This window comes from Anomalospiza imberbis, chromosome 3, assembly GCF_031753505.1.
Source record: "Anomalospiza imberbis isolate Cuckoo-Finch-1a 21T00152 chromosome 3, ASM3175350v1, whole genome shotgun sequence".
Taxonomy (NCBI): Eukaryota; Metazoa; Chordata; class Aves; order Passeriformes; family Viduidae; genus Anomalospiza; species Anomalospiza imberbis.
Genome location: NC_089683.1, coordinates 86,912,604 through 86,936,474, shown reverse-complemented (window position 1 = coordinate 86,936,474; position 23,871 = coordinate 86,912,604). Strand labels below are relative to the sequence as shown.

Genomic DNA, 23,871 nt, shown 5'->3' with positions numbered 1-23,871 from the left:
CGTATTGCCTGGGAGAAAAAGCATGCAATTGACAAATTTGGACTGCACACTTAGCATTCTTGTTGGCTGCCAACTTTTGTGATTTGCTTAAAAGTTTTATGGGATATACTGGTGTAATTTTTTCCTGTGTTTTTATCCTGGAAAGCCCTAGTTTCTCTAGTGATGGAATAAAAGTTGAATCTAAAACATTATTAAAAATTAGTAAGATAACAATGGAGATTAATTACTGACCCTTCAGATTTCAAAAGAAATCCTTGAATATGTGTCTTCAGATCATCCTAAGGCCTCAGTAATTAAAAAAAAACAAACCCAAAAAAACCCCAAAAAATAACAAGATTAAAATTGCCAAGTATATTTATGTGTGAGATTGCTCTTTTGGCACCTGATACAAATTTTTAATTTAAAATCTAGGAAAGACAGAGACCTATTGTGACCTGCATTTTAAAAAAATGACAATTTATTTCTGGTGTCCTGGGAAAAGAGATATTTGTTAGTATTAGCAACAGGGTATAATTCCTCTGTCAGTCATGTCAACATAAACAAATGTCAGATAATACCAGGAGGTAGCCAGACTTTTTCAGTAACCACTAAATCAACCCAGCATGAATAATATATTGCATTTTTATTTTATTAGTTTTGGGGGGATTTTATGAAATGCAATCATAATTTTGCCTTCAGATGGAACATATATTATTAAATGCAAATCCCTTCTTGCTTTCCTGAAACTTATCTTCTCATCACTCATTCATCCAGCTGCCCTTCAGAGAATCTGTCTTGTCAAATGAAACACATAGTACATATCATTTAATTATTATTTCCTAATTTGCTTAGGTTCTTTCCTGCTCTTTTGGAAAAGTGGGGTTGGAGGTGGGGAAGAGAGGGTAGTCAAAAGCAATTGATACGCCTGTCAGAAGATGGTGAGCCAGAGAGATACTGATATTAAATGTACGCCTTGTGCTATAAGGAAAAGTAAAAAAAAACCAAAAAAACCCAAACTTTAAACTATTGTCTCAGAGAATATAAAATTTTTTTATAGGCCGATGAATAATATCCCCTGGGGGTACTTTGAAGTAATTTATCAAGTGACAGAGGAAAGTGTAGGCCTCTAGAGAAAATTATTTCACAAGGCTGAGAAAGGGGAAGTATGGGACAAGGTATTCTGCTTCCCTCCATTGCCATTGCTCTCTTCCCTTTATAATTCTCAACAAAATTCTTGCAAACCACAGGGGGCTGCAGTCAGACTCAGTGGGTGAGGCACTTGGATGAAGATCACCAGAAACATCCTCTGATCCTTTGAATCAATGAAGGTGCTCACTTCAGCTGTTCAGGTGCAAGCTACTGCTCTGGGACAATCTCACTTGCGTTCATGTTGTATGACAACAAAAAATTAGACTTTCAGGCTCCCTGATCTGTGCTATAATTTCTTTCATGTGGACACAACAGAAGCAGAAATTTAGTGCCCTGAGCTTTCAATTTTATCTTTAGAGGGAAAGCAGATACACTCTAGGAAGCCTTGTCAGTACTAAAGATTAATCCAGTCACACCCAAGCTATTCAGCAGCACACAGAACACCTTTCACCTCAATTATACTGCCTCAGAAAAAAAATTCCTCACACTAATTCAAATCCAACTAAAATGTATTTAAGCTCATTAGTGGAGTAATTGAAAGCCCACACAATATTTCTGTTAGTAAACGTGAAGCTGAGGTATTTATGGAAACAATGCAGAGGCACACTAATGAATTCACTCTGTATCCACACGTAAATGTAGAGTTAGAAAGATATCATAATTCACAGCAATGTTTCAAAGAGCCAGCCAGAATATTTCAGATTACTCAACAGTATGTAAAGTTAGCAACTGGCAGTAGAAGCAATATATTGCAACCACACTGTTTCTAAAGATGGGGAGAGGTAAAAGTTTTCTATGGAAGGGGTGTTCAAGTCATTAAGCAGAATTTGGGACCTGGGACACATTTTTCCTAGGTTTTAATAGACAAATGGCTCATACATTTGGCTGAAGGGTCATGGTTATTCTCTCTGACCCAAGTAATTCTGAATTCTTTTTTGCACTGTTAGACAGTTACATCAGAAAAGGCCATCCTTCCATACCAGCAGAGGTTACCAGAAGGGAGCAACATTAGAAGTAATGAGCACATATAGAAACTCAAATGAAATTAGTTTGGAAAAGTGAATCTGCTATTTTCCTGACAGAACAAAGCTGTCGCATTCAGCCATATGCTGTCATTGAGAGTTACAAGCGGGGTTTTCCACTTATTTCCACGCAGTGAGATTTGTGTAAATTATAATGAAGGGATCCTATAGTGGTTAACAGATGCCCACCCCCTTTTTCTGTGAGACCTTATGTGAGCTGAAATGAACAGGATCCTCAGTGACTTGCTAGCAATTTTGTCCCTGCTTGCAGCTCAGAGCCCTTATGCCAGGCTAAAACTCACATGTCCTGTAGAAACTTGGTGTCCTACCACACAGGATAATTTTACGTCCAGAAGGTCATGCCAGAATGACAAAAACTCCAGGCACTGCCTGAAGTTATGTTTGCCCATATTTTGTAATTGGCTGGCCAAAGCAAACTTCAACACGCTGTTTCAAGTTCTTCTGTCAAAAAAAATCTTTGTGCATTGGTAAGAGAAATGTGGAGTCAGCTAACAGCTGACAAGACTATTCTAATTACTCCAACCAAAAGAACGAACCATGAAATGAAATGACATGAAATGAAATGAAATGGGCATCACTACCCATAGAAACTGTGAATACACTGATATATTAGTTTGTACAGAAGAGTGTCTCAGCATTAGTTTAAGGCACAATTTATGCATTATTAAAATTTTTAAACACATATCATTCAAGACTTTCCCCACCTTAGTGATTGAACTTGTTGTGGATATTCTCAAGAGATAAGGAATGGTTATCTACCAGAATCTCAAGCATCTCTCTTATCATGAAGTTGAAAATATAGTTTAATTCCCAGGGGAGAGAAAGGGAGAAATGCATTTACCAATTCTAGAAAAATGAACTAAAGGAACATCTATCAACTCACCAAAGACACAGACATATGTTTGGAGAACCTACCCAATTAGCAAACATTGGAAATACCTTTTACTCTGTAAAAGGGATACAGAAGAATTGTTTGCTTCTTGTAAACGGAGGAAACTTTTCTTAAAAACATATAAGCAAAGTAATCATCAGACTTCTAGATTCTGAGCTGGAAGAGAGAGAAAATATTTTGGAACAAAAATTTCCATGAAGCATGCCCAAGGAAGGTAAAGAAAAGCAGAATGATTCAAAGTTACTTTGCAGTAACATTCGGGAATTTTTTTTTCATATGCAGAATAAGAACAAGGGGTGCAAAAATCACTAATGGTCAGAAAATATTGTCTCCTAAGTAGGAAAATAAGCAGAAAAAAAAAAAAACAAAAAAAAAAAAAAAAAAAAAAAAAAACAAAAAAAAAAAAAAAAAAAAAACAAAAAAAAACAAAAAAAAAAAGAAAAAAGAAAAAAGTAACATAGACATGTAATGGAGGCATTTGCTAAAGCAGAGGTTTGACATTTTGTCATTTTCTGGGTATTGCAAAGCAATATACAAAAAGCAAAGGATAAGGAAAGCTAGAAGGACTGGATGGCCTAGAAAGACATGGAGATGTTGAATTTTGGAATGCTCTACTAAAGGATAGAAGACAGTCACATCCTTTCAGTTTGTGCTATCAAAATTAGACAAAAGCATTGCTCACCAGTCAGAGACACCCTGCTTCTTTCAAAGTTGAACCTGAACTGAAAGTATACTGTGTGAAGAGTGACAAATTCATTACTGAAAAGGAAAGAAACACCCATCCAGCAAGAAAACAAGTTTTAGTTTATAATGACCCCAGCAGAAATAAAATGAGAAGTCAGTTATGGCTTCAAAGAGTAACATCATATTATTGTCTAGAAATATGTTTTATCATTTAGCAATATATATATATATATCTGATAAAGAACCTTAGGTAAGTGCCAAAGATTTCTGGTACATGAAAAAAATTTAGCAAAAAGTAGTCTACTATTTATTTACATTTTACAAATTCTTCACAATTAGGAGTCTAAAAGCAGACTACTAGCAGCCTAGTAAATATCAGCAGTCCAGTATCCAGGCTATGCACCCTATTAGTGAACTCATTAGAAAGAGAAAAGCTTGAGGAGTGCTATTTGGAATTTTGTCTCTTCCAGGTATCAGCTATATACTTTGCAAATATATATTTGGCCATCCTAAAATTAGTCCTTACTCACAGAAAGTACACAAAAGATTTTTAAGCTCCAGAAAAGGAAAGAAATCCTACTCTTTAACAAAGCTGCATATTAAATAAGTTCATAAATATAGGACTACTCAAATTTTGCATCTCCCTCTTATTTAAGAGAACACCAATCGCTCTCTTTAGGTTTGATTGTGTAACATTAAGAAGAGAGCAGAATTTCTTCTTATGTGTCAACATCACCAACTGATTAAAATTTTACCTGGCTCTTGAGCTTTACCCACTTATGGCTTAAATTTCTGAATATGGTTCTAACATCAAATAGACTCAGACAGTGAGCAGGTGATCAAGAAGTTAATTTGTTTGCAAAAAATCTCCAAATTATAGGTATGGCATCAAGTCTGTTGAGCAGCTACATCCAGATCTGCTAGGTTTATTATTCCTTTACCATGATTAATTGCTAGTCATCATTCCTGGAGGTTTTTGCAGGCATAGATATTTCATTGTTTATCAGGAGAACAAAAGCTTTTACTTGTTATAGGCATCCATATGAGGTCATTACAGAAAATGAAAAGCAGCTTATGAATAATTTTATTGAAAAATTATAAATTCTGTGGAATAACATGCAAGAGTGCGCTGTACTGTTGAAAGGGAAATTAATAAATGGCTTTTTCTTTATCTTTGCTTGAAAAATTTTCAAAGAGTAATGACAGATTGCTCTGCTTTGGAGAGCTTCAAGGGTAAAGGCTGAAAACCTCAAAATTTTCATTCTGTAAAATCTTCTCTGAGCTTTCCTGCTGTAACTCCAGATAGCTTAAATTAGTAGAACATGCAAAAATTACCCTGAGAGATAAAAAGCAGTGTAAAATAAAACACAAATCAAATGCACAATGGTATTAAATGCACAATTTTTGTGTGCTTGAAGAATACATCATCATTAGTCACTTCTACTATCAGACAAGGGAATGCTGTCTTCATCCTGTCAAAATGAGGAGTAGTAGAAATTTGCCAAATGTTTGTTGATAGTTAGGAACAAAAAGATTAAGCTGAACATTGATTCATTGCACCAAGCAGCATCAAAACCTCAGTGCAATCCCTTCAGAAAGACTAAGAAATCAAAAGTCCGACTCCTTCCTAGAAAAGAAGCACAGTAAATACTTTTTAAATCTTACATAGAAATGTAAGATTTCAGGCTTCTTTGGAGAGCAAGCCAGCTCTGCATTCTAGGTATATTAGTCATAGGACTCTGTTTTCCCATACATATATTTGTTGTGATTTTACCAGTATAGTAATCAGCATTTGACTCAACTTTTCTAATACCCAATGTAAACCTGAAGAGGAAACTTAAGCATGATCCCTGTAACCACTGTATAGGCTGGGAGATTAGGGAGACCTGCAGTAATTAAAGAACAAATTATGTTGCACTCAGGAAAAGCATTTTCCCTTCTTTTGCTGGTAAATGGTTACCTTAGAAGTATCAGGGTGCAGCTCAGAGTGTATGAACATGAGAAAAAGGAAATTTTACTCCCTTATGAAGTACTGCAAAGTTGTGCTTCATTAGCAGAACTGCTGATTTTGGCTTGTTTGCAGAGGGCTGGGTTAAAGGGAGTCCTAAACTTGCTTGTGTACTACTTGATATACAGCTGCTGGGCTCTGAGTTCACCTCTCTAAATGTTGTTTCAGGCCTTTTCCTAGGTCACACCCAGACAGTGCCAATCCTGTGACATGTGGAATTAGGGTAGGCAGAACTATCAGTCTGTGGCAGGACTCCAGCAAGACACAGTGTCTTTCTTTAACATGAAGAGAGAATAAGGACAAGATGAGCATCTTGACTGATGAGATGGCCTTTCTTACTTTCTTGCTGGGGATGTCAGCCAGCTTTGTTTTAAATATTTTTAGAAGTTTAATTTCCTTCCTTATTTCTCTCTCTCACCAAAATGATGGAAGGATGTTTACCTGAAGAAGAAATGAAGCTGCAAACCTGCTGAACAGCAGCTCTGACTGTACAAGATGGGAGGATGTAGCCTGTACCCAACTGCCTGTCAAAGAAACCCCCACATTTCCTTCATATACATAGTAAAATAAACAAAGTGGGAATTGTCTAATAAGAGCTGTTTTGGTCCTGAAAATCTGCTTGGGAGCTGCCTTTGTTTCCACCGTGGCTGGAGATATGTCAAGCAGAACATACCCCTGTTTCATCCCTTGTGCCTCTCTCAGGAGATAGTAGTGATGTAAAAAAATCCTGTGTCTAAGTGTCTCAAGGGCTTTTCGTTCACTTCAAGATTGCTCTCAAACCTGACATTTAGGGTGTAGTCATTTCCCTGCCATGCTCTCTCTGTCTTTGCAGGTGTGTATTTGTACCATTCCCCCATGTTCAAGCATGAATCTTTTATTCATATTTGATATTGATGCTATTGATATTTACCCTACTGTGACAGTGCCAAAAATCATTGTGATGATGCCAAAAATCATTACTTGGTGGTTTGAAAATGCTAAATTCAGAGATGAAGTGGAGACAACTGTGGCACTGCAGAAAACTTCTATGAGCTATTGGCTTTTACAAAACTCTTAGAATTTACTGTCTAATATGCCTCATAGGCAGACTAAAATTAACTTACCTGAGATAACAGAAACTCCAGACAGAGCCAATGATTCCTCATAGTGAATGTGTTTTTCTCTTCTACAATAACCTGACTATAATCTACAAGTCGAAAATTAGTCTGATCCTAAATTCATGTGGCTATGCACCTAAAGAAGATACAACTCTGACTCACAGTGATTAAATTTCAATGAAATATTGAAGAATGCTTAACTGGTTTCAATACTTCACCAGTAGAAAATAATTTATTCTGTCATGACTAAAATTCATAACCATGCTTCAAAAAATGAGTGGATCTTTAATGACCATGCTGGCAATATTTTGCAATGTCATAGAAAAGGTGAATGAACAGAAAAGTTTTTATAAATACTGGGTAATTTCTCACTCCATGGTGTAAATATATGGTAGCCTGCCACAGATTTCACTCAGGTCTTTTTTCCTCATATGCACTCTGGGTTTGTTGGAAAATACTGTCCTCTTTATTCTCTAAAGTGTCCCAGAACTTTCATAGTCATATTTCTGATGCCACTACTATGTAGATATTTTTTTTACCTTGCTATGGAATGAATCACTCCACCCTCCCTCCAGCACGAAGACAAATGTGACTGCTGCTCCTGAACATATGGTAGATCCTAAAAAAAGGGTTATCTTATAGGAGTGTATCTGTATGCATCATTTATCACACCATCCCCAACAGAGAATTTAAGAGACGATATCTTCTCTTTTTCTTTTTCAAACTGGTCATGTTCAGCATTTCTCTGTCTACTGCTTTCCAACATGCTGATGATTCCTCAAGAGAGGAAAGCCCACTCCCAGTACAACTGGCCTTTTACATATTGCTCAGCAAACTTGGATTTGGTCTACTTTCAGGGAAAAGTTTTATAAGGTTCAAAAGCAAATGTACAGAAGTTTTCCTTCTTTCTGTGTTCATAATTTCTGTGTGACATTATAGAACACTGTCTTATCTCTGAAGAGAACAACCTGTAATCATATGAAGAGACAGATTTTCAAAGTTACAAATTTCTACGCTGCTCTTAGTTTGAGTGATGGTGTTAGCATAATATTTTATCCCAAAGCAATCTTCTCAGATTCAAAGTTTGTCTCCCTCAAGAAGCTGTGGACATCTTCAGAGTGACCCATGTGATGACAGCAAAGGGTCATTTTTCTGTGAACATTCACTAGTGTCAGGAAAATACTTTGAGGATTTCATAAAGCTTTAACCAATATTCAGAAGTATTTAACTAGAATAGTCTCTGATGGAAATGCTTTCTATAACTCAAGAGACAGCTACCATGAATTGAAGGAACAGCTGGCTCCATTTTTGTCTATAAGACAATCCTATTTATGGAGATGGATTCTCCAATGGTTCTGGCTAAAATAGATTTAAAGCTTGGTAAAGAAACAGGTGCTGTAGTTGCCCACACAAAAGTTTACAAAGTCATTAAAAAAGCAGACCGAGCCAGGAAAACTGAATGAAACACAGCCCCCTTACCTAAGCAGAAAGTGCAAGTTTGATGTCAGAAATGAACACTTCTAAGGATGGAAGGAAGACAATTTTGCCGTGGCCGCAGGATGACTCAGATAAAGGTGAATTTTAAGTAAATGGGTAAATATGACCATAAAAGAAAATGTAGAAAAAATGCAAAGCATCAGTATTTTCATCTTGCTTTAAACCAGAATAGAGTCATGGGTATGTGCACAGGGGCCCTAGTGAGCTCTCTGGTACTGAGATTGCTCACCCAGTCACAACCACACTGTGTCTTAATAATTCCTTCAGTGATGACTAGCAATTGTTTTAAGGCTGAGCTTGTGCTGACTAAACCTGGCCTAATCTGTACCAATACACTGAGCCTGTGATTATTTCTTAAAATAAATCTGCTCTTGCAATGTCTCACCCCTAGCCTTGCTGGCTTTGCAATGCTTGAGGCCGTCACACAGACATATCAAAACCAGCAGGAGGACGACACTGATGAATGGCTGCAAGGGACCACTGACCATCCCAGACAGCAATACACCCCAAAGGGCACATCTAGACCAAACCTCTTCCACAATGAACCATAACACAGAAGGCAGCCTGAAAGGCAGAGAGGTGTGTCTGCAGTGCTCAAAATATCGTAGATGCAAGAATCCAAGGGACTACCTAGTGAAGAACATCCCTACAGTGAAGCAAGAAAGAAGTATACATTTTCATATTTTTCCATCTCAGATTCAGCCTAATGTAAAGTGTCATAATATCCTCTTAGTTTAGTCAAGTACAAGTGCTTTTTGCAAGCTGTTTCTTGCTGAGATAAAATCAATTCATGAGAATTCAGTGGAATAGGGTAGGAGACACTTCATGGATCATAGCTTAATAGATTGCCCAGAGGAAAAAATAAGGATAGAGAAAGACTTTGATCCTGCCATATACTTTCTGCACCTGTGGACAATGCTTCAGGTTTGGTAGGGTCTTTCCCACCAGACTTGTAGACAAACAGCAGTCTCTGAAATGGTCAATACCTGTTGTTTCCACCAGTCTTACTTTCATTGATGTTCAGGAAGGGTTTGTACTTGGAGGCAAGTACAGACTGAAAGCTTGACAGCCCCTGCCATGTCAGTTATAAAGGCTCTGCTTAGACCTCAAGGAAGACAAGGCCATGTAGTACCTTTTCTAATGCAGCCTAAGAAGATCCCTATGACTGCTGTGACATGTCTGCCAGTTAAAGTAATGAGTATTCACTCACAAAAGTTAAGACAGTTGAAACCTTAATGAATACAATTGTAGCATTAGCTTACATAGAGATGCTCAGTTTTATTGAACCTGCAGACTGTACCAGAAGACTTTGATTGACAGTTTGACTGCTTTTATGTTCTTGCCTTTGTGGGAAGGGGTGGTTCCCAAATGTTAATAGCAGTATGGGTAATCATAATCATTGAGTCTGACTTTTCTGTTCCAGCAAAGGCTGGGGACTTTATCCAGGGATTCTTCCACTGATCCACAGCACTGTGGTTTACTGGACACGGGGACTTAAGGATTTCTCAGGGGATGAAAAGTTGTTGACTCTATGTCTGTATACTAGTTCATACCACAACATCAAAATGTCACAGCTCATTTCCAGTTTAAATGTATAGGTCCTCACTTCAGCCTGAGAAATCTGCACATCTGCATACGAAGAAAAAACAACAAGCAAAGAACAGACTTTGAGGCAGGATGGAGACATAGTCTATTTAAAGCTGTTGAGAATTATTAAAGTTCTGAAATTTACTTTTGGAAGAATCAGAGGATGTTATGAACTTCTATACTTGTGGAGAGGAGGCAAGGTGTTGTGGAGTTTTGGAATATAAAAAATAATCTCATCGGTAATGGATGGTCTGCTACTGGCCAAGATGGCTTGCTAAATAGTTAATGGCTTTTAATAAAATAATTTTTATAAAATGATTGAAGGACAGACTTGAGAAAGCCCAAGTGGTCACAGACAACCTGTCCAAGGCCAGGATAAACATGAAGACAAGTATCAAGAGTTTAATTATGGGAAAATACCTAGGATAACTGATTGAAATTGAAGGGGATACAAAGACAACATGGAAAGGCGAAGACCATGATATCTCATGCATAAAAGATACTCAAAGCCAGGTCTAGTGTGTCCAAATATAGGTTGTGTTTTTGTATACAGTCACTTCCACTTGAAATGTGTCTGTGACTGTGAGGTACTTCTGTGTGTTAATATCACTATTAAAATGACATAGAAAAAGTTTCTTAAGATTTAGCAGCTTTTTCTGAAGGTCACCGGACCACATGAACACAGAATAATGTAAAACCAGTACCTTTTCAGCTTAGCATGTTAGTTTATGCAGTACTACTCAGTCCTACTACTCAGTTCTCAGTACTACTCAGAGAAGCCAGCACTGTTCAGCCCAAGGGTTTTGTGCAGCAGATCTTTAATGCTTTCATGACAAGTCATTTTCAAAACTTTTGTTGTGTAGATGAAACAAAGGTGACCTTTATCCTTTTCTCCATTTAAGGTCAGCATCAGTTCTCTGATCTACTGACAATAGCATGTGATGCCCATGGAGAATATCCCATTGTTACCAATCATTAATAGTTGCATTGCACTCCCCTCAGAGTCATAGCTACTCAATGCCTGAGAATTTGAGAATGATGGAACATCCTAGGTATAGATAAACTCATTAATCCTTCCAAGCCAACAAAAATCACCAGCTCTCTAGGAGGTTCTTCACAAGTCAGAGTATCATTTTCAGATTAACATGTGCATGCATCACAAGAGTGAGGAAAGCAGATCGCTGATAGGAGGTACCAGAGAAATAGTTTAAGACTGATTACTGTCACTTCTAAACTCAGTTCATTGTTCTTCACTTTGCAGAAAGAAAATGTCAGAAAGGCAATATTTATTGTCCACTCTATCTGTGTCTATGGCAGACATTTCATTTGCAGTTGTGCTGAGAAGTGCTCTCTGAAGCACACGACTTACCCCAAAAACAGCAGTATAATAACATCACGAACCAGCTTCCAAAAGGGCTGCCTGTGGGAGTAGTGTATCAGTCACTTGGAGATATAGCTGCCTATTTTAGCCACCAAAAGCTTTTATTTCTGGTATCTCTGTAGAAAAAAAATTCATGCATCAAAGAGAGCTGGACTATGTTTAGGCTAGTGGATTGTCAAGAAATGGCTCAGCCACAAAAGCTCAGCCTTCCTGGCTGCTCAGAGCTCCAAATCACTATTTAGAGACAGAGTCATGTCCCTATTCTGGCAAGATTAGGGGCCAGTCCTGGTGAGTCCAACTCTTGGGTCCACCTGAGATGTGGTCCCCAGAAACATGAGAGTGGCTCTCACCCCACTCCAGCTGGGCGTGGGAGCTGGCAGAAGGAGGAAAGGTAACCCTCCTTAAGCTGCCTTCTGCAACCATTGTCTGAACTAAATACTGGAACTTGGGGGTACAGAAACCTCTCCAGGGGAGCCAGGCAGCCTGTTTGTGTAGGCTGACAACTCCACTCAACTTCTTTGTAAACAAAACAGAAGGCATGTGAGATTGCCAAAATGCTAACTCTCTGCTACACACTGTAATTTTCGGCTGTGAAGTTTAACAGAGCTTTTCTGGATTCATAAGAGATAAGTATCTTGTAGTTCTCTGAAGCTGCATTTTATGAAAAAAAAAAAGCTGAAATTAAATAGTTTTGTTTGCATCTTTTTTTCTTAATAAGAGTGTTCAGAGGTCCAAGAAAAAATGTTAGCCTGTTCAAATATCATTTTCATAAACAGAACTTAGGAAGCTTGTTTTTCAGTGAAAACATTTAAAATATTAATGGAATAGAATATTATGTCCTACATATTTTTCTTATGCCTTCCATAATTTCACTTTTCACTTTGGGGCAAATAGATCTAAAATTTTCTGTGGTGTTCTACCTATTGACATTTAGAATTAACAAAGGCCTTATTCAGAAAAGCTTTAATATTTCATTGAATAGTCCTTCTCTGCAAAGTTTCGGTGCTTATCCAGATCTGATTGAACAGCAGTTAAATTTTCATAGTTTCTAAGGATGAAAAATAGGACTGAAACCCACAGAAAAGTCTGTTCTGTTTCCATTCCTGGCCTGCTCTACAGCAAAAGAAAGCACCTCATTTTACCTCTGTGGTGGAGTAGAGAATTTAGTGGATTTTTAGGGAACTGTGTATGTTAACCCATCCTTGGAAGCAGCATTGAATTTCTAATCTCTAAGTCCTCAATGAAGGTTGTTCCACTTATGATTATCTCAACTGTAATTAACATGTTTGTGATGGACACATGTATAAGGAGCATCCTATACTGGCTCATGAAATTGTGTCTTACGTGTATATTCATCTATCTGTGCTCAGTAAAATATTGGTTATCATAAGAGGTATCTAAATATAGTGGGGTGAGAAGAAACAGCAGAAGGATAACCAGGCAGTCAAATCATAAAACACAGGCTCAAATGATTTTTCTAACATTTATCTAACATTTTTAAAGAAAAAATCTATAAAAGAAAAGTGAACAGTCATACATCTCATAGTTCACTAATTAGCAAAAAGTCTCACAGAGCCACAAGCTTGATAATTCGGAATTGAAAATAAAAACAGAGAAATTTCAGTCTGGCCATAAATTAAATCACAAGTGGGAAAAGAGGATCCAGTCCTGACATGAGGTTTATTGTGACTTAACACTACTAACCTCTTGATTTGTAGAAAAATCCAGAGGGGAACAAAATGAAAAGAAGGAATACATTAAGCAAAGTTGGGAACAGAAAGAGGGAGTAAAGCTAAAGAAGATTCTCCCCCCCCCGCCAAATTGATCTCTCTGCCTTCATGTACCTTTCTATGTGCTTATGCCACCCTTTTCAGATTTTATCTTCCATCTTTATTCCTCTGCCTTTAGCTAAATGTTGTGAAGCTCTCTGCTCTTTTGAACAATCATTAAAACACAGTGTAAGAGACAGTGCTGCAGATAAACAGCAACACGTGTCACCTGCTGAGCAGTGCTGTCACTGCCAGCAAAAACACAAAACATCACATACTCAAAATTGGGCAAAACATCTCAGAATATATAAGGGGGCCTTTTTGTTTCATCTGTAGCAGAGGGTACAGTTGGGGCGGCACAAATGTGGTATCTATTGCTACTGTCAGGGAAAGGCTGACAAATGTGATGACTCCCAGGCAGAAATTTCAGCTGGAGGTTTTTGGCTCCTACAGCTGTGACTGTGTGAGGCAGAGCTGTTTGGTTTATGTCTGGCAGATGGACTCATTACCTGTGCCAAACAATCCCCCCACAAAGCAGCTTGTGTAAAGTATTTTGCATTACTTGGATGTCTCCTGGACCACATGTTCAAAGCTCCTACATGCAGTAACATTGGATGATAGTAAACCCATGGTACCCTTTGACTGTAAAGTTGATTTGATATCTCAAATTAAACATAATTTTAGTATTAAAATAGGAGGTTCTGCTAGATCCATTATTTCTTGCTTCTTGTAAGAAAAATGAAAATGGAAGCTATACATGTGGGGATCCTCAATGTTCTTCCTCTCCCTGGCACCCATGAGGGGTGCTCTGCTCCCAGCCCTTGCTCTGCCCCTCCACCATGTCCTCTGCTCCTTTCCCACTCACCCACAAGCAGCTGCCTCCTCTCCCTGCACATTCCAACCATTCCTTTGCCACTGAAGGAGGTGAAAGCAGGGACAATATGGGCAGGAAAGAAGAGCTCTGTGGTGAGGGGGGAGAGAGCAAAGTGAATGTGATGAATTTACAGAGCCTTACATCCAGGAGGAGAGTAATTCCTCAAGGGGCATGATGTATGGTGGAAATGGGACTGTCATTCCAAAACCTGCAACATCCACAAACAGATTGATAGCAACACTTCCACATGTCCATATGAAATGTTTTTTTGTTTTTTTTTTTTTTTCCCAATAAGCAAATGAAACAACTGTTATGGAGAATTTTCAGTCTAGAGAAACAGATGTTGCAATATTGGAATTTCCCATGGGAGAGGTATTCCAGTGTTTGTTCCATTTTAAACAGGGCTAGAAAATAAAACTGAGTTGATTCATGGTTTGTTTCTTCATAGCCATTGCAGAGGCAGGTGTTTGGAGGGTATGCTAGACAGATGTTGCACATTGCTGCAATGATTGTAAGATCTGGGTTTTTTTAATCAGCTTTTAAATCTGCTCCTTGTTCAATGTCAAGTACAGTCAATTACATTGTGGTTCTTTCCCATTATATGCCAGATTACAGTTTGCTTTGGCTAAACTGAGGTACTAGTTTCAAAATTTTCCCATGATAACATCTTTTCTTTGGGAACTAGTAAATACGACCTGATTTTAAAAACAGTCTGCAGCACTTTTGAGTATATGCCTCCTTGTCATCAGCAAGCTTCACTGGGGTTAAGTAGAGGAGAAGGAAATGGCAGGAGCCAGGAAAACACAGATCATGTCCTCAGGGATTTTAAGTAGGAGGGACTTCTGTAAGTTTCTATGGCTTTTCTTGGACTCCCTTTGCTACCTCAAAACCACAGAAAGTTTCTGGACTGAAATCACCTAAGGAGGGTAGAAAACAGGTTTTAACCTAGTGCAAACATACATGTTTTGACTAAGTAATGGGTGTGAAACTCGGTAAGCACATTAACCCAGGCCTTAAATGGGGAGGTACAGGGAGCTGCAAACTGTCAGGAGCTGCATCAGAATGGAAGCTGTTTAAGAACAATGAAATGAAGGGTTTAGTCCAAAAAATGCCCCAGCTCTGGCATAAGTGGTTAATTAATCCACAGCCAATAAAATTATCTACAATGAAAGAGCCCAAATAGGGAAAAAAAGAGGAAAGGTGAACCAAAAAATGATACTATGTTTTAGTGAGAAAAAAACCTTACCTTCTGAAAAAACAAACAGCTAAAACTTCATATGCTTTCACTGGGCAGAGTTTGTATAGCACAAGGTCTTCACCCCACACCAACCTGTTGTACAAAGGTGCAGTACTGTCTCCTGAAATGGGACTGCTGCAGTCCCTCAGGCTTTTTCTAATACTCTTCACAAGTGGGAATCCTGCTTCCAGTGTTCATTTCATCTTTCCCCTTGCAAAGAATTCTTCACTTCATAGAAATTGCTAGAGTCCCCAGAGAAAGAAAACCCAACAATTTAAACTACTAGTCATACATATAGCCTTGTGTGCTCAGTGGGGGTCATACCCCTAAGCAAATCATACCAGAGACAGATGTACTTCTGCACTGTTTTTTTCTAGCAAAGAGATTGCAGTGTTTCTACTGCCACTGAGAATGCAGGAGGTTTGTCTGACACCACCCAGAGAAGACAGAGCTGTTCCTGTCCCTCTCTTCAGCCAGCAGCCTGTGACAGCAGCCAGCCTGGTCTCTACTGAGGCCCTGGGCTGGAGGGGCCAGGTTCTGAAGGTGACTCCAGGTGGCTATTCCTTCTTCTGTCTGCTCAGGGGCTCCCACATCATTGACTGAAACAGCAGCCAGAGGAGGCTGCAAGGACCCATGTATGGGTGGAGGAAAGAAGCAGGGGTCCTCTTGGCTTTGTTGCCTGCTCAGCTCACAAGAACATTTGGCTCCCTTTCAGGGCTAGAAGGGAAGAGGCACAGAGAGACAGGACAGTTCCAAGCCAATTTCTTTTCTCTTTCCCTCTCCCACTGCCCAACCTTGGCAGCGGTGTTAAATTCCTCCCCATGGCACTTCTAGGCTGCGAACTCCACTCTGCAACAGAGAGAAGAGCAGGCATCACGCTAGTGACACATCCTCGCCCCAGAGTAACCAAGCTGAAACTCTGCCTCTATGCACCAAATTAGCCAGATTCAAGTTCATTTAGACACTGCCAGCTGTCCCAAGACTGTAGTTCAATGAGTGTGGGGGATGCGCATCTTTCTCATTCTGAACCAGCCTTCTGGAGCAGAGGCGTCCCCCACGCTCCCAGCACCAGCAGAAGGACTGATTCATCAAACCTGACTCTCTGAGGCAATCTGCCAGACGACAGAGCTGCTGGTGGGGTGTCTTGATGCTGTCAGCTGCCCATATGTCTATTGGGCAGCTACTGCCTGTGCAATCCCCACTCTGAGAAAAATTCAGAGCACGATTTGGGGTATCTACATAAGAGCCAATTAGTTCCACAAACTAAGCCGATGAAATAAACAGAAAATTTAAAATTAAAAAAAAAAAAAGTATTGGGTTGAGCAAATAGCACTCATTTGTTTTCTAGTCAAAATGAAGTAAATTATGAAACAATAAATATATTACAACACTTAGGCAAATTTAAAGTGATGGAAGAGGAAGGGGAGGGACGACAGATGGGCAAATACAGTATGAATTCACACCTAGTGATGGCTGTCTCAAACTGTTCATCTCTGCAAATAAACTAATCTGTAAACCAGGAGCAGCTGAACAAAAGAGGCTTAGGGCATAGCCTTACCTTGCTGTCTCCAGGGATTTTTCAGCCATCCTAAAGCTGTAGCCATGTAGTGGATGGACTCTCCCATCCAAGGGTACCCAGACTAACATGTCTCTTCCTTGCCCAGCACAAGTGCCTCCATCTCTGCTGTGGTGGCACACAGGCAATTTTGCTTCCACTCTACGGTGCCCTCTGCCAAAGCCTGTTTCCTTTCTGGACAGAGCTACTTTATTGGATTCTTGAAAAATTACCTAATATGGTCATGCTGTGACTCTGAGAGGTCAATTAGGCTGTGACTATAGGGCAGATCAGCCTGCTGCCTGGGCTGCTTTTCTCTGCTATGAAAATCAGAACATTTCATTTTAAACATATACAATTCTCAATGGTATTATAGTTTCAAGGTTTCTTTAGATGAAAGTATTAGCCTGCTATCCTCAGTTTGGGCTGGATTACCATTTTGCTAGGCCCTATTACAGATTATTATGGGCTACAGGGTACATGTCTGTGCTGTCCTCATATTAGACTGCAAAATAAGACACATTTGGAGGAAAGGGTAGTATGACAACGAAATAACCCATATCTTGTTTTCAAAGACATCCATTACCTCATATTTTCTTTCTTTACTAGTCAGAATTTGAGCTACATTTCTCCTGTGCCCTTTTAAGAACAAAGAAAAGATAAATGACTTCCTTGTAGTACAAGCCTTAATTTAAAACCTACAAGTACTGCACTCAAAAAATTACACGGAGCATGAACCTGATTTCTGTCTCAAATTTTAAGTTCCTTAGCTTGTCTGAATTCTCTTTTTTCATCTTTCCCTAACCAAAGCATTAACACAAAGACTACTCACCATCAACATCCCAAGTGAAACCCCAAAACAAGTTAAAATGAGAAGCAAGTGCTGCATTCAGCTTGCACTGTATCATCTGAAAAGAGACTTTTTCTCACTCTGAGTACAAATGTTTTACTCAGAAAACCTGCTTTTTATAGGCAACTCCAAAAATAACCAGACTTGTAAGGTCTAAAGCTAATGAAGGCTTTATAATATAATTTATTTAGTCCAGTCTATTAGTCTCTTTATTTATTTTATTTTTCCAGTGCTGTGTCTTTTTCCAGTTCTATATTTTTAAGTAATTTCTCTAGGAAAACAAGCTGTATCACTGCTATTGTGTGTTAGGGTTAATCTGTTCCATCATTGTAAAAAAAAGTAGATTTCTCTTCTGAAAATAGCCTGAGCCTACAAGCAGAAATCCTGGTGTGAAAGAGAAAGGGTATAATAGGAAATTCAGAGCAAGCAATTAGGTAGATAAGTCTGCAGCTATGCCAGTGAAATAAGGCACTATGTTCTGGCTGTGTTTGTAATTTTGACTTATTCTTTCCCTGTCATCTTCTTTGTCCTGTCTCGTGTATTTGATAGATAAAGTAGTCCTACATAACCAAATGAATATAATTGCTTGCACAACCCTCAAAACAATATTCAGTCAGAACTCAACTGTTCAGCACTGGAAAGACAAGGAGAAATAGGAGCCTACTGCAGGACGAGCAAGAGGTCTCTTTGAAGACCCTCCTACCAAGAATCTAAAAACACTTTGAAATGGGTAAAAAGGCTTTCCAATGATTTCAGATGGGAGCTGTATGGGGTGGGATGTCAGAAAGCTGGGGAGGTAGGAGCTGTCAAGGCATCCTCTTTCACCTGCCTACAGCCTGGAACATGCACATGAGCAAGCGGGAGCTCAGTTGAGCAGAATGATCTCAAACTGGCAAGGCAAATTTTAGTAATATAGTCTTCAAGAGCACAATATTCTTTTATGCATTTTTTTTCATTTGTAACTCTGTTGCAAAACAACTGTAGATAAAAATAAATAATCCTCTCCTTCAAGAAGGTATTTTTCAGCCATTACTTTTACTAATGGTTCAATACCCTTGGTGGAGGTTTCTAAGTAGTCTGAATTGGTGGTGATCCAGTTGAAATGAAGGGCGAAATGAGGGAAGGAAGGACATTCTCAGCTACAGATTTAGAAAGACTAGGAGTAGTTGTCACACTCTGTGGTTGTTGATACCTTTTCCATTCCTCCTAAAAGTACCCAGATATCAGTAGATGTGACCCAAAATAAGGAAGGTATTAGAGTGGATCTCTGACACCAAGTAGAATTCAATGGATGAGCAGTAGAGAGAAAAGGAGTATTGGGAACTTGCTGCAGGCGCTGCAGTGAAAATGCAGAGATCAAGTAGAGCCTCTTGGGTGGTTAAATGTGCATTACATATACAAATTATGGACATGGTAAAGATATTCATTTAGAGATCAAATTTGTGACTCACCTGAAGCTAAATAAAAATCTTATTTCAATAATTCATTTTGGCATCAGATGTATAACTTTTTATTGCATTAAAGGGGGTGGGGGGCAGATATTGGCACTTAGGTTCAGAGCATCTGAGAGAGGAGATGTGGCAGATGTTATGAGCAAAAACTAGCTCATCTTGAATTCCCCTCAAGTGGAAATGCTCAGCCTTATTGAGTTGAATTAATAATTGGTAGAAGAGGTACTGTCTTATACTGAATCACAGAATTACAGAATATTCTGAGTTGGAAGAGACCCACAAGAATTGTCAAAGTCCAACTCCTGGACATGCACAGGACTGCTTTAAGAATTACATCATGTGCCTGACAGCACTGTCTAAAGTGATTCTGATTTCCTTTCCACCTTGTGCAACACACCTAGATGTGGGGTGAGATAAGAATCAGACAATTTGCCTTCATATTCAAATCCTGAGGCTGAGTTTGGGGATAGAGCTGTCACATACAACTTCTCCAAAGGCCTCAATAAATGTTATTTGGCAGGAGTTAAACTTTGAAGGAGATGGGAATGCCTCCAAGCTGGCAGCAGGTGCTGTCCTACCCTGCCCTGCTCTGCTGGGGTACTGCAGAATGGTCAGGAGCAGTGCAAGCACTTTTGCATGAGCCCTCACATACATCGCACATGCTCATGTCAGGGCCATATCTCCCCTAGGGATAAGGGGCCATGTAGTATTTTGCCTTTCTGTGTCAGCGATCAAACAAGAAAATGGTCTGGGCAGAATCCACATGGCTGGGCTCTGCTCATGCTGAACTGGACTTGCTCTAACCAATGGATTCCTCATCATTTTGTGTGATTCTTGCAAGCACCAAGTAGATGACAGCTTGTCACAACAATGTAGGATGACTTTAGGGACATTACTGAGATGTACACCTACTTTTCTTGCATATATTATTTTTAATATATTTATTTCATATTTTATGTTTCTATTTTCCACTTCATTTTCTGGTAATACATGTATTTTTTCTCATTTTCACTACATTTTCTTTTTTATTCTTTAAATATTTCCCATATTACAAGGGTGGGGTGGTGGGGAAAAAAAACAAACAGAAACAAAAAAACAAGCAAAAAAAAAAAAACCCAAAAAACATTGTCCCTGTACTTGTCCCAGCAAAAGAAATAAAAGATAAAAAATTAAAAAAAAAAAAAGACTCGATGAAAATGTTTTAAGCAGACACAAATAAAACCCCACAGTCCCAGAATACAGGCATCTGTAAAGCAGCTTCTTCATTATGACTGATGCCTTGCAGGAAGCTTGCAGTTGCTGAGGGTACTCCAAAAGCCAATGCAGACTCCTCCTGCAAACCACTCTCAAATGATCTGAAGTACCAAATGTCCATGCCAAACTTCCCTCTGCACTGATTATATAAATTTTCCTTCCCTTTGGACTGTGACTTCATGTTTTTATTTTTATAAAGTGGTGCTCTCTACCTGTCAAATATAAAAGATTAACACATGCTGATTAATGCCTTCATGCGCTGTCCTCCCTCCTAGTTGTTGTTTTATTTAATGTTTAAATATGTAAAAGCTTTGGCCAAATCAAGGGTTGTATCCTGCATACAGTGCAACGAATAGCTCAGCTCATATGCTGAGGCTAAGTTGGGAATTTTTCTCCAGGTGTGAGCCACGGAGGCAGGTCAGTGCCTAGTGAGGCTGGAGACGGGTGGAACTGAAAACTGGGTGGAAGTCTTTATTTGTCTGAACCCAGTGACCAAATCACAAGTAAGGACAGATGTTTGGGTCTTTCAGAATAAATTAATCCTCTGTCTTTTCCAAAGCTAATCAGTACTCTGTATTTCTAACTTTCCTCAGAGAGCAAGTTGTTGCATCCTGGGTTTGGGTTCAAATTACAGGTTTTTTCTTTGTTATTTTCCAGTTCTCTGTACCCTCGTGCATCCCCGTGTTTTCCCCTACTCCTGAGGTTTCCGTGCTCATCTCCCCGTTCTCGCGGTTCCGCTCGCCCCAAAGCCCCATGTCCACCCCTGCCGTGTTCCCATTGGTCGCTGTAGTACACGTCATCACCACGATGTCTGTATGTCATGGTTTGACACTGGCACAAAGCCAGCACCCCCATGAAAGTGCACCTTCCCAACTAATTGCTGTATTGCTGTGAGATGTGATCGGGAACAGAGAAGAGCAGGCCCAAGCTTAATAACAAAGAAAAAACTTTATTAAACTACTACTACTATAAACACACAAACACTAAATCATGGATGAAGACCTCCCAAAACACTCCTCCTCCTCCCACCTAATTTCCAAACAAACCCACAATGAGACACCGCCCAGGATCCTGATCATGTTGCCATCCTTCAGATAATCAATACACAGTCTACCAAAGGAGACAGGAGTCTCTCCTGTGCCACAGACTCCCCAGGAAACACAACTGCCACCCTTGTGTCTCCATGTCACACATGGTGTCGTGGTTTGACACTGGCGCGATGCCAGCGCCTCCATGAAAATACACTTTTTTAAATAATTGATGTGAGATGTGATCAGGAACAGAGCAGAGCAGGCCCAAACTTACTAACCAAGGAAAGAACTTCATTAAACTACTTCTACTATAAAAACTACAAACATTAAATCCTGGATGAAGACTTTCCAAAACACCCCTCCTCCTCCCACCTAATTTCTAAACAAACTCAACGGTGAGACACCACCCAGGATCCTGATCAAGTTGCTACCCTTCAGATATTCAAATACTCAATCTTTCAAGGGAGACAGGAGTCTCTCCTGTGCCACAGACTCCCCAGGAAACACAATTGCCACCCTTGTGTTTCCATGTCACACATGGCAACCGCCCGGAGAAAATCTGCCATGGTGACACTCTCCTTTCCATGTCACAGTGCTCTCACCACCGTGCATGGACAGACTGCTCATAGGGCTCCTTTAAGGATGCTTTGCCATGGACCAAAAGAGACAACAGTTCAGTTTCTCATTTTGGGACTACAGTCCCCCCCATTTTCCCCTGGGGCTGAGGGTCCAAGAACAGAGGTCCTCTTCTCTTCTTCTTCTTCCTTGAAGATAGAGGGCTTCTCCACACCTTCTCCAACTCTCCTCTGTTCTCTCTACTCCTCTGCTGGTAATCACTGAAACAGGTCTCCTGGCACACCAACGCACCACCCTAAGTGCAGCTTCTGTTAGGAGAATTTGGTTCAGTCTATGGCTAACAAGAGAAGTCCAGCCACAAGCCACTCCATCATCTCCTTCCAACTCAAGAATTTCGTCTTCCATCATCTCGGATCTCAGACTGTCTCTCTTCTACTTCAAATCAAGGAGGAGTAATATTTTACAAAGCCTTCATTTCTCAAGAAAGGGTTAAAAGCTCAGACTCCCTGGACGGCTGAAATCTCTGCCCAGCAGCCGATTCCCAAGGCCAAGGCTGGGCGCCTTCCCCCCCCTCCTTCTCCTCCGCGCCGGCAAAGTTACAGGTGCCGTCCGGACTCTCTATCTCTTCCCTCTTGTGGGGGGAATGACAAAGACATCTCCGCTTCTTTCCACCCTTCCGTCCACAGGAGCTAGCTTGGTTCCAGTCCTTCTACCCCTCGGCTTACCTCGACCAGACCTCATGGCTCCCCCTCCCTCACCCAGCCCCATGGCTGGGCAGGGGAGGTCTGCACAGCACCATGACCGGAACCAAAGAGAGCGAGCTCTTGGGATTTCCTGCTTTTAACCCCCTCTGTTCTCAGAGGCGTATCCATACCTTCAGTGGTCACTCCAGGTGCCAATATCCAAACCTGACCACTGATTGGTTTGACCCAACTTCCTGAAAAAATTCACTTCCATGTCAAACCACGACACTGTACCCATTGGGTGGGAGGACTCCCCGTCTGCCTTGTCCCCTCCCTATTTCATCCCACTCCTCGGCATGCTTGAGGCCATTTGCGTTCGTGCGAAGTTGGGAGCGCACTGCAACTTTTCCACCACAGCTCTCGCAGCCAATAAAGCATCCAGCCGCCACACGGACGGATTTGGACGAATTCCCTCCCTCTTTGTTTCTTCCCTCGTGCCGACGGTGCAGCGTGGCCAACAGCCCACCCCGGAGCGTGGCAGCAAAAGCGGCTGGGAACAGTGGCGAGCCCTGGCCCCGACGAAAAGCCGGGCGCTCGAGAGCTGACCAGGGCCGTGAAAAGTAACGCAAAGCCGTGAGTGGCACCCAACGTCAGGGCCATGGCCAGCGCAAAGCTACGGAGCAGGCAGAGAGTCACCACAGAGCAGCCGGGAGCCACGCAGAGAGAGCGCCACTGCCGCAAGGCCGCGCTGCCAACCAGTGAGCGCCGCTGCCGAGATGAGTGAGCGCGATCCGCGCGGAAAACCGCCGCCGCCACCGCAGGGTCGTGGTCCATGATGGAAAAGTGCTCCGTGCCAGACTGAAAACAGTAGCAAGAGTCCCCCCGAAGTAAATCAGTGACGTCTCCACCACCCACAGGAAAACATGCCGTGTTTTCCCGCGTGGGACTGGAAGCACAACCATTCACGGTCATGGAAAGCCGAAGAACGGATGCTTCCCGGGAAAGAAGACCCTGGTAGCAGCTTTTATTTGTGAAGACTCTGGTTTGGTGAGTGATTAGCCGCGGGAGGTACCCAGCTAATACTTCACGTGGGTGGGCTCTGCCACGTTTCCGGGGGTACAGAACAGGCAGCGCACAGCGTGTGCGGTTGGCCGCCGGGGTCTTTTGCATTTTTTGCTTTTTCTTTCACTTTTTCTGCACCGGGATGAGGTTGTGGGTAGAAATAGCATGGGGACCACGCTATCTACCTAACAAAGGGAATTCTATATCCAAAT

The 23,871-nt window shown here is 40.6% G+C and overlaps 1 protein-coding gene across 4 annotated transcripts in view; it reads right to left on the bottom strand.

The window, feature by feature from the left end:
- The window catches only part of LRFN2 (leucine rich repeat and fibronectin type III domain containing 2), a 162,744-nt gene that overhangs the window by 9,948 nt on the left and 128,925 nt on the right, over positions 1–23,871 (bottom strand). The window contains exon 3 of one of the 4 annotated variants that reach the window (XM_068185545.1): positions 15,549–15,914. The exons of the other annotated variants lie outside the window; for them this stretch is intronic. Within the exon in view, the coding sequence (XP_068041646.1) occupies positions 15,881–15,914 (34 nt within the window). The 3' untranslated portion in view covers positions 15,549–15,880. Of the gene's footprint in view, positions 1–15,548; positions 15,915–23,871 lie in introns of those variants that run through there. 4 annotated transcript variants of the gene reach the window in all.